This window comes from Notothenia rossii, assembly GCF_949606895.1.
Source record: "Notothenia rossii genome assembly, chromosome: 7".
Lineage (NCBI taxonomy): Eukaryota > Metazoa > Chordata > Actinopteri > Perciformes > Nototheniidae > Notothenia > Notothenia rossii.
Genome location: NC_136905.1, coordinates 4,802,678 through 4,814,743, shown reverse-complemented (window position 1 = coordinate 4,814,743; position 12,066 = coordinate 4,802,678). Strand labels below are relative to the sequence as shown.

Below are 12,066 nucleotides of genomic sequence, written 5' to 3'. Positions count from 1 at the left end.
TGGTGTCATCCTGTATCTCACCCATAGATGGCAGATCAAGCGAGTTAAGAAAGTTTCTTATTGTGCTTTCATCAGCTAATGGTGGATTAGAGTAGAGTGTCTTATAGTGCCCTTCAAACATTCTTTCTATCTCATCTGGCTCATAAGGTAGTTGATTAGTTTGGGGGTCCCTTGTTCTATGAATTGTATTGGAGGCTTGCTGTTTGAGCCTGATTCATAATCTTCATAAGCCTTTTTTTCTATTTCTCCTCTGAGGATCTCATTTACCCCCCCCCTTGTTTCCTTAATTCGTTGTAATGCCGATTGATCCCCTGTACTCTTATGCTTTGTCTCCATTTCTCTCAATTTTTCTTTTCTATTTTGTATTTGTATGTGGCTTTTTTTGTGATGCTGTTAGGGCGATCAGCTTTCCACGGAGAACAGCCTTCAAAGCATCCCACAGTATCACAGGGTCCACATCCCCATTATCATTCTCCTCCTATATATGTTTGTTATCTCTTCCCTTAACTGTTCCACGGTCGCCTTATTATTCAAAACACCCACATTGTATTCTTTTGTCAACTATTCAGATTTATTGACAAGCTAATCGTATTATGACCCGAAACATCTGCCACCCAGATTTGACACTCTGTGATCCTCTGACTTTCACCCGTATTTATTAAAAAGTAGTGAATTCTGGAGTAGAGTGAGTGAGGTACTGAATAGTGTGTATAATCCCGCTCTAGGGGGTGAAGTTCCCTCCACATATCAATTAGTCCCATTTCCTGCACTGACGCATTAACAAACCTGGTTCAGGTGCTTCTTGCTATTTGTGTGGCTTGTAGTGTCTATGGGATGATTCAGGACCACATTAAAATCCCCTCCACATATCAAAATAGCCTCAGTCTCTAATGCAATGAGGTCAAACAGAGTTTTAAAAATAAATGGGGGGGCATATAGTAAGACCAATGTCACCACTGCATTTTCAAGTTTTCCTTTCACTAATATTGTCCCTTTTTGTCCCTAACTTCTTTATGAAGTTCAAATTTAACTGCGTTTGAAATGTTCAGATTCACTGAGTGTAAACACGCTACAGTTGACCGCGCTGGTTGTTATATTTCCCCTTCCCTGTGAACATCTTTTTTAAAAGGCACAGTTAATGCAATTTATGAAAAGACACCGGATGATGAAATAAATATCAGATATTTTATTCTGATTTGTCGTAAATGTTTGAAGTTTTTTTTTGTTTATCAGTACATTATGTGACCATTTTTAATGTTATATCTCAGCCAACTAAGATAGATACATTAGTTGTTAGACTAGGGTTGTACCAAATAGTTTTAAAGCTTGAAATTCATTCATAACGTCAACATTTCCAGCAGGGAGGTGTGTGGTGCAGTGGGATGTGCGTTGGTGTTCGGATCAGGGGGTCACAGGTTCAAACCCCACTGCAGTCAGCATGTCGTTGTGTCCCTGAGACACTTCACCCCAAACTGCTACTGTGGAGATTGCCCACAGTATTGAGTATGTAAGTTGCTTCTCACATGTAATCTAATCCAGCTTTCTTTTTAATTGATTAGGCTTCAGTTATATTACTCGTGCTTCTTATTATTCCAGTGATGGCTGTATAGGATTTAGGATTCAAACATTTATCTCGAAAGCATTGAAAGTCCAAGGGTCGAAATTAATAAAACAAATATTTCAAAAGTTCACAAAATGCTTTTTATCCAACCGACAATTTTGCTTCAAACCACATGTGTTGTCGTCTTCTAGCCTTTAAAGAAACAACAAACTCTTGCCCCAATTGCCCCACACGGCCAAGGGAGCGGTATGCATGGCTCATGTATGTTCATCAAAGAACGTTAATTTAAAGTGGACCTATTATGCTATATTGGACAAATATATTGTAGGGCCATACCTATATATAAAACATGTCTGTGAAGTTTTTTTTTCAAATAACCAAACAGTTCACCCATTGTAGCCATGCCTCATACTGCTCATACCCTTCTTTTGCAGCCCTGTTAGAGAAATGTGGATTTTGGGTCCATAGCTTTAAAAAAAAAAAAAAGAGGAGGTGGAGCTAATGCCTGATTAGAATTCTACTGGAGATAAAGTTAAATTATTCTGTGATATGCCATCCTGTTCTAAACCACTTCAAGGATTATCTCTGAAACACGATAGGTCCCCTTTAATACAAAAAGGCATGTATTTAATCCAACGAAACACTCAGGAATTTTCTTTTGATGGTGATGGTACACATTCAAAGCTTCATTAAAAAACATCAAAATAACCTCAAACAAGAACGTACAGCCCTCACTCAGACACTAAACTCCTGATATCAAGTGTTGTTTGCTCTTACAGCAGGATCGTTCAGGGTGTTGTGTAATCTCTCTCCTTCACTTCAGCCCTCTTTGCTGCCTTGCTCTACGTGAGGCTGTTAGTAGGTCAACTTAGCATCAGCTTAATGTCCTCGGTCAGGTATAACGAACTTACATCACCGTCTCACGAAGGCAGAGCTCGACTTTAGAGCCCGTCATTTAGACCTGAGCACGCTACTACAATCTGCTTTCTATAAATAATAACAAACCATAAAACTAGATCTGTCCATAAGCAAGATGAAACGTTACAAAAACAGTATAATAATAATAATTCATAGTTATTCAGCTCATTTAAGTTAAATTACAAGAATATTCAATTGGCTCACCAAACCATAATTCATTACCATAAAATAATGTGCCTAAATGGCTCTTACATTTCTAATGTTTGTGACAATGTCCTTTCATTATAAAGTTTGTATAGAAATGTAGTTATTAGGATAAACCTCTTTAGATGCACCATCTCGTTTTTCAAGTAACGTATTGCGATTGTCAGAATATAAAAGTATGAAAGTAACCTGATGACTCTCCGTTACTTTTGAAAATATGTCAATATCTTTTTTTAGAAAATGTTGAGGCAGTAGTTCAGTGAATAAATCCAACATAAAAAATAAATCAATTCTGAGGAACCAGAAAATGCTCCGTTTTAGTTTAATACATACAGAAGGTGGTTACATTTCCACATATTTTGAATTAGTGGAAATCAATCAACGACAGCTATCTATTTAACTACAAAAAGGCATTGAACCCCTAACCCTGGCATCCCTACTTTAGCTGAACAATATACACCCCTAATGCTTTTCGATCGGTGCACAGGAAGCTTCCACAAAGTGACGTGTCTGGGAACAGCTCCGGTGGTTTGCCCCGAAGGCTTCCAACATCGCACATCGTACGCTGAATCCAGCTAAATCAGTCTGTTTGGGAGACGTCTTGTTTGGTTACCTGTGGTTTTTCAACCCAGCATTCTTCAGAGCCATTTTGGTGTCCGGCCCAGCCTTGACAGTGAAGCACGTTGTAAATATTGTCAGGGCAGACTGACAAGAGTTGGGCAGATGGTGAGAAATGTAACTTCAGAACTGACTTGAGCGGTTTTCCAAGAAAGAAAGAAAGCTTGTGGGATCCAGTTTTCACCTCCCTTGTTGTTCTTCTCTTGACAAGCAGTTGTTGAACGTTAGTGAGACAGCAGTTGTTCTGGGTCCAAAGAGTGGGCAGAGGCCTTCTCTGTGGCTTTGTGGCCAAGCAAATACGTGAAAATCTAGGATCAGCATCACTGAGACCAAAACCAAACGTTAGAATAAACCAGCAGCTGTTAGAGTCATTATTTTTAAAGTATGAGTTCAAATATGACTGGATACCATCCTTCAGCTGAAAATATGGTTCCAACCACTGCGGCAGGAAGCATCTGTCGTGCTGAGGTGCCTTTGAGCAAAACACAAACAAACTCTGAGCTCTGTAGCTTCATGTCTCTTCTACATCAACATGTGTCCCCTCTTCTCCATGTCTCTTCTACATCAACATGTGTCCCCTCTTCTCCATGTCTCTTCTACATCAACATGTGTCCCCTCTTCTTCATGTCTCTTCTACATCAACATGTTTCCCCTCTTCTTCATGTCTCTTCTACATCAACATGTGTCCCCTCTTCTTCATGTCTCTTCTACATCAACATGTGTCCCCTCTTCTTCATGTCTCTTCTACATCAACATGTGTCCCCTCTTCTTCATGTCTCTTCTACATCAACATGTGTCTCCTCTTCTCCATGTCTCTTCTACATCAACATGTGTCCCCTCTTCTTCATGTCTCTTCTACATCAACATGTGTCTCCTCTTCTTCATGTCTCTTCTACATCAACATGTTTCCCCTCTTCTTCATGTCTCTTCTACATCAACATGTGTCTCCTCTTCTTCATGTCTCTTCTACATCAACATGTGTCCCCTCTTCTCCATGTCTCTTCTACATCAACATGTGTCTCCTCTTCTCCATGTCTCTTCTACATCAACATGTGTCCCCTCTTCTTCATGTCTCTTCTACATCAACATGTGTCTCCTCTTCTTCATGTCTCTTCTACATCAACATGTTTCCCCTCTTCTTCATGTCTCTTCTACATCAGCATGTGTCCCCTCTTCTTCATGTCTCTTCTACATCAACATGTGTCCCCTCTTCTTCATGTCTCTTCTACATCAACATGTGTCCCCTCTCCTTCATGTCTCTTCTACATCAACATGTGTCCCCTCTTCTTCATGTCTCTTCTACATCAACATGTGTCCCCTCTTCTTCATGTCTCTTCTACATCAACATGTGTCCCCTCTTCTCCATGTCTCTTCTACATCAACATGTGTCCCCTCTTCTTCATGTCTCTTCCACATCAACATGTGTCCCCTCTTCTTCATGTCTCTTCTACATCACCATGTGTCCCCTCTTCTCCATGTCTCTTCTACATCAACATGTGTCCCCTCTTCTTCATGTCTCTTCTACATCAACATGTGTCCCCTCTTCTTCATGTCTCTTCTACATCAACATGTGTCCCCTCTTCTCCATGTCTCTTCTACATCAACATGTGTCCCCTCTTCTTCATGTCTCTTCTACATCAACATGTGTTCCCTCTTCTTCATGTCTCTTCTACATCAACATGTGTCCCCTCTTCTCCATGTCTCTTCAACATCAACATGTGTCCCCTTTTCTCCATGTCTCTTCTACATCAACATGTGTCCCCTCTTCTCCATGTCTCTTCAACATCAACATGTGTCCCCTTTTCTCCATGTCTCTTCTACATCAACATGTGTCCCCTCTTCTCCATGTCTCTTCTACATCAACATGTGTCCCCTCTTCTTCATGTCTCTTCTACATCAACATGTGTCCCCTCTTCTTCATGTCTCTTCTTCATCAACATGTGTCCCCTCTTCTTCATGTCTCTTCTACATCAACATGTGTCCCCTCTTCTTCATGTCTCTTCTTCATCAACATGTGTCCCCTCTTCTCCATGTCTCTTCTTCATCAACATGTGTCCCCTCTTCTTCATGTCTCTTCTACATCAACATGTGTCCCCTCTTCTTCATGTCTCTTCTACATCAACATGTGTCCCCTCTTCCTCATGTCTCTTCAACATCAACATGTGTCCCCTCTTCTTCATGTCTCTTCTACATCAACATGTGTCCCCTCTTCTTCATGTCTCTTCTACATCAACATGTGTCCCCTCTTCTTCATGTCTCTTCTACATCAACATGTGTCCCCTCTTCTTCATGTCTCTTCTACATCAACATGTGTCCCCTCTTCTTCATGTCTCTTCTACATCAACATGTGTCCCCTCTTCTCCATGTCTCTTCTACATCAACATGTGTCCCCTCTTCTCCATGTCTCTTCTACATCAACATGTGTCCCCTCTTCTCCATGTCTCTTCTACATCAACATGTGTCCCCTCTTCTTCATGTCTCTTCTACATCAACATGTGTCCCCTCTTCTTCATGTCTCTTCTTCATCAACATGTGTCCCCTCTTCTTCATGTCTCTTCTACATCAACATGTGTCCCCTCTTCTTCATGTCTCTTCTTCATCAACATGTGTCCCCTCTTCTCCATGTCTCTTCTTCATCAACATGTGTCCCCTCTTCTTCATGTCTCTTCTACATCAACATGTGTCCCCTCTTCTTCATGTCTCTTCTACATCAACATGTGTCCCCTCTTCCTCATGTCTCTTCAACATCAACATGTGTCCCCTCTTCTTCATGTCTCTTCTACATCAACATGTGTCCCCTCTTCTTCATGTCTCTTCTACATCAACATGTGTCCCCTCTTCTTCATGTCTCTTCTACATCAACATGTGTCCCCTCTTCTTCATGTCTCTTCTACATCAACATGTGTCCCCTCTTCTTCATGTCTCTTCTACATCAACATGTGTCCCCTCTGTGGAAAGAGACTCTGAAAGTTTCAGGAACAAAGATTCTCTCTCTTTTTGATCCATTTCTATAAAAACCTGAAAATGAGCTGATCAGATTTCGGCCACTTTATGATGTCATAACGATGTTTTGGCTTGTGTAACCATAAGCCAATCAGCAACCAAGGTAACTCCCCCCCCCTTATCACCTGAATCTCTTCCTAGAGCACCATTGTGTTCTTTGTAACCAAATGTCTCTCAGAGGGGCGTGGGGAGGGGCTCCTTATTTTCATCTAAAGTAACAGACAGAGAATCAGCACTTTGGAAACAGGGCTTAAACAGAGGGGATTATGGGTAATGCTGCAATAATCTGTTTGGTGTTTCAGCCAATCAGAGACATGTTCTGTATATATCTGAGACCTATAATAGATTGATGAAGAACAGTATAATAGGGGACCTTTAAGCTTAAATATATTTTGTAAAACACAATGTAAACAAATGAAGTTTATGAATGTACTGCGTTGTTATTTATAATTTAAATCATACTTGTATTTATTTTGTATCAACCAGGTGAAGTCTCATTAAGACTAACCAGGATAGGGAGCAGCATCGTTACAAACAATCAATTAAAAACAAGAACAGAAAACATATCAAAGTCCCAATTAGAAACGTCACCAAGAGTCATTAAGAGGCAAACACCAGCAACTTGGTAAAAATATTTCCAGCTACATCGTCGACGACAACTGGTCCAAAGATCTGTGACGATTAGATTTTTTTTGATACACACAAATCACCAAAATGAACAGGAACGATACTCTGACTGTACGCATTATGAATGCTTCAACAAATCATTCAAAACTGATGGTTTGGTTCTGTATTTTTAGTGCTTCTGCCCCCCCTGGGAACATTGGCTTTGCAGATATTGAAAGTATTAATATAACTGTAATGGGTTAAGCGCATGGGTCTTAACATTCAATACTTCTAAACAGATGATGTTTTTTAGGAGTGCTTCTGAAAAGTGGGGTTGGTCATTCACTTCAAAAACACTTTTTGTTATATTCCATGGAATGCTCTTAACATCCCGATAGCAATGAACATATGAAATGCTTCGACAATAAATACATTAAAAAAAGTTATCTGTTGAAGCCGTGGCGCTGTAGAAAGCACGACCAATCATCTGAGCCGGCCCGGCTAAAGTAACTGGATGGCCTACCTGCCTGTCAGCCATCTGTGCACAAATTTACCTCATGCCCTCATTGCTCATGTGCACGTTCGTGTGTGTTGGAGGAGGGGCTCTGTAAGGAAGTCTGAAGGAAGGGACAGATTTTTTCCGGCTGCGTATTTTCAAATTCTTGCGCACTCGAGCTGGTTTCTCCATTCTTACCTACCCTACCTTTAAGCTAAGATATAGCATGTGCATGTGCAATCAGACATTAATATAGAATTGAACTACATGGGCCCCATTGTTACAAAACCCATCGGCCCAAGCTTGGATCCTTTTATATATTGTAGCCATCGAATCTCCACTTCTGTTCAAAAATGTTACTGAATGTTCTGAGGTTTGTTTCCAAGATAATGAGCAAACACTCTAACGATGAAATTAGGATTATAGCCTTTTAGTTGATTTTCATATTTACCACTACACTACCACCTCGATGATGATTCTGAACATGGTTGTGTTATGAATGTTTTATAACGATGTTTATCTTTTCAGGTGTTCAGATCTTCTTCATCTGGCTGTCCTTCACCCCAGGAAGTGTTCAGTCTACTCTGTTTCAGGTAACACACATGCACAGAAGCACTACGCAGTTTGCAGTTTTATGCTTTTTCGGTTTTGTTCTCTGTATTTAGAAACTATTCCTTTTTTTCTCACCCGTATGTAAATATGTGTGTGTAGGTACTGCAGGGAACGTGGAGCATGGAGACCAGTACCAGCTGAAGATGGTTTATGAACACAATCTAAAGAGAACCGTCTGCAACATGACCTACGGCTCCTTCGGAGGGGTCACAGGTATGTTTTTTTTGGCTGAAACTGAATAACTTACTGATTCTTGCATCTCATGGTAACATCTCTGACACAGCTCTGACACAAGGTCATATTCATGCAGATTATATACAACAAAGAACAGTGGAGGGTAGAAGGAACTTAGCTATTTTACCATTTTATAAGATATAAAACTTGACCTGATGACATGACCAGCTATTGCCCAGACCTGTAAAATGCTGGTGGAGGCCCCCAGCGGTGCTGAGTTTTGATTTGCTATGTAAGTGTATAAGTGCCTCCCAATGCAAAGTCTGGCAAAATTAGTTACAAGTCTTGCAAAATTAGTTACAAGTATCCAGACGGTGCACGGTCCAAAAGCTGAGTTTGAAACACTGGACAATTCTGACACTCAAGACTGCCATCTTTGCTGCATATAAAAAGTTACGTGACCATCTGAGGTTGCTCCGGTCAACACAGCAGCTTACAAATAAAAGTTATACATGTGGGTTTTATTTTTATTTAATATCTACTATTAGGGCTGTGCGATTATGGCAAAAATCATAATCACGATTATTTGGTTTTCAATGTTTGATATCACGAAAAAGATTATCCATTTACTTTGAAAACATCAATTTATTGCAAAAAAACATTTGAACAGTATGTTTTTAACAGTTGATTACCCTGAACTTTAATTGTAATTCAACTGAAAAACCAATATAAAAAAAAAAACAATTACATTTTTTTTTTTTATCAAAATAATAATTGTTTTATTTCGATTCAAATACAATTAATTGTACAGCCCTATCTACTATACTAGTGTTGAAAAGAAGCCATCGTTTATTTACCCGTGTTAATTGAGCAGTTTGTAATGATTTAGTGCCGCCAAAGATAACTTTGCTAGCTAGCTAACTAAGATGTATCAAAAACATGTATATGCTGTGTTTTGCTCAAAATACAAACATATCATGTATTTTAGAGATCCCTCATGTCCCTCTGTTTCAGCCCTGATAGAGAACTGCCGGTTCGTGGTCCTTAGCTTGAACAAAAAAAAAATAGGAGGGGGAGCTAATGCCTGCTCAGAATTCTACGAGATACTCAGCTAAATGCTGCCGTGATTAAACGCCATCATGTTCAAAACCACATCAAGGATTATTTCTGAAACAGTAGCTCAAATGCTTTTTCTCTTGCCGATTTACCACCGGATAAGTTGCTTTTTTGATTTCCTGCTTTTTTACACATACAGGGTGTTTCTCAATGTCGAGGACACTTCCTTGGAAGGACATGTCTTCCGAGTCACTTGCTTCAGAAGCGAGGCAAGAATCCTTCCTAGCCACAAAAAACAAAGAATTGTGGAACAGGCTAACAGGTGTGCAGGTGTGCGTCATATGCGAGGCCCCGCCTTAAATGGAGCGTGATTTCCGCCAAAGATTTGGAAATTGGTCCGTGCGCAAAGCATTGTGGGGATTTTAAGACCGCGGAGGATACACATGTGCAGCTTCGAAATTTCTCGCTACGAAGTACGCCGGCCTCGGTAGAATTCCAAGTATGCTGGACATTGGAACAGTCCTTCTGTGGGACTCGATGACGTAGCATCCTTGAAATAGTGGCTCTGGAGCATCCTTCCTTGACATTGAGAAACACCCACTCTCTCCAGTACAGGTTAGCTCTGAGTGTTAGCAATGTTTGCTAATGTAAACACCGACCATATTACGTCCAAAACATGTCTTGCATTGCTTCTGATAGTGACGTTTCTGATAGGGCCGTGGGTCCACATTTCCGATATGACGTCATATCGGACGCAAATCTGGATCAGTTCCGTTGTAGAGATTTGGGTATGGAGGAAAAGAGATGGTTTTATTTTCTGACGCTGCGTGAGTTCCCCGACACACTGGGGACACATGTTTATGTATAAAAGACATCAAAAAGTGCATTTTGCATGATAGGTCCCCTTTAACATTACTTGCGTTTCCTTACAAGTATACAGGTTCAGGTTAATGCGTGCGAGCGAACATCTGTGCATGTGCTTTTGCGAAAGTGGTAATTGGCAGCACTGGACAAATACATAAAACTATAAAAAGTCTCTAAGAAGAGTGAAGGATGGAAAGAGAGAGGGGTCATATAGCTGCACTCTCTCCAGTCAATTGGGCTTTTGGAAAAACCAAGTAGGGGAAAGCCCTTGAGTAGTCAGAGTCCAAGAAAAACACACACACACACACACACACACACACACACACACACACACACACACACACACACACACACACACACACACATAAAGAGACAGACACACACATGGACGGGGAATCCCCTTTCAAGCAGAGAAAATTGCATTTCTAAATAAAGGCTGTATTGTCAAGGTGTGTGTGTGTGTGTGTGTGTGTGTGTGTGTGTGTGTGTGTGTGTGTGTGTGTGTGTGTGCGTGTGTGTGGAGAAATGGCCAGACACACACACACACACACACACACACACACACACACACACACACACACACACACACACACACACATGCCTTCACCCATACAGCAACACATTTAGACACGTGCAATACATCCTGTTATCTCATCTCCTTTCCTTTCCCTTTCTTTCTTTTAATTTCCTTCCGGTCCACTTCTCCTTTCCCTTTCCTTTCCTCTCCGTCCTTACCTTTTAATTTCCTTTCCTTTTCTGTCCTCCTCCTTTCCTCTCCCTAATTGATGTCATCCTCTCTTCTCCTGTTGTCACCACTAGATGGCGGTGCAGGCTGGGCATTTGCAGTTTGCAGTTCCTGAAACTTTATGAATGGGCTCCTGTAATCCCTCTTTTTGGGAAATTCCCTCTTTTCAGCTCCCTCTCAAGCTGCAGGTCAGAGGTCAGCTGCAGAACAGCTCTCCTGGATCTGTTAGTGATTCAGTGTCTGCCTCAAGGTCACTCCAGCGGGGACGTTTGTTTTTCAATCACATCATTTACCCAACACATCACCATGTTTTATTTAACCTTCCTTGGACATGTATACTTTTCATTTTGCTCTACATAACCAGACCAAGTAGCAGCACCACACGAAGGAGATAAATGACAGACTAAGCAACGTAGAAGGGAAAGAAATAAACGGGAAACTGTTGGTAAAGCGACAATTTGAAGTTGCCAAATACTTAATTGTCTCTCTGTATCTATTCATTGACCTTCTTTATGGTTTAAATCGAACCCAAAAACGTAAAGCTGGAAAGTATTAAACCATGCATCAAGAGAAAAAAGGCAAACAATTATAATCTTGCAACCCCTTAGCTTCATCGTACTCTGCTTTATATCACACATTTTCCTGCAAGCATGTTCTAGTGTTGTCATTTTAAACAATATATGCTCCTTGTTGTTGTTGTTGTGTTGATACAGAAGTTGTTTGTTTGTTTTTTCTGGTTCCTGTTCAGGTCATTTAAGTTGGAGAGGCTGCCCTCTGTTTGAGCTTTCCTCACAGTTTTCTACACAGTTGACGTGAAAATGAGCCGATCTCACGCTTGATTTGCTGGAGCGCGCTTACTCACACTTGTAATGATTTTCAGAAACATTCAAAAGCACATGTAAAAACAAATACAGACACACACACACACACACACACACACACACACACACACACACACACACACACACACACACACACACACACACACACACACACACACACACACACACACACACACACACACACACACACACACACACTTGTTTTTAATGGCTGTAGCTCTCAGTCTGAGAGTCCATTTTAGTGTGTGTGTGTGTGTGTGTGTGTGTGTGTGTGTGTGTTATATATTAATGTTCATGTGTGTGTTCCTGCAGCAGCCTGTGTGTGACAGCAGTCTTCTCTCCAATGTTCAAAGAGTGTTTGGATTTT

General features: G+C 40.8%; 1 protein-coding gene across 1 annotated transcript in view; it reads left to right on the top strand.

Moving 5' to 3' along the window:
• The window catches only part of bbs9 (Bardet-Biedl syndrome 9), a 193,393-nt gene that overhangs the window by 7,677 nt on the left and 173,650 nt on the right, over positions 1 to 12,066 (top strand). The window contains exons 4-5 of the mRNA XM_079640904.1: positions 7,935 to 7,999; positions 8,118 to 8,231. Coding sequence (XP_079497030.1) covers positions 7,935 to 7,999; positions 8,118 to 8,231 — 179 coding nt within the window. The remainder of the gene's footprint in view (positions 1 to 7,934; positions 8,000 to 8,117; positions 8,232 to 12,066) is intronic.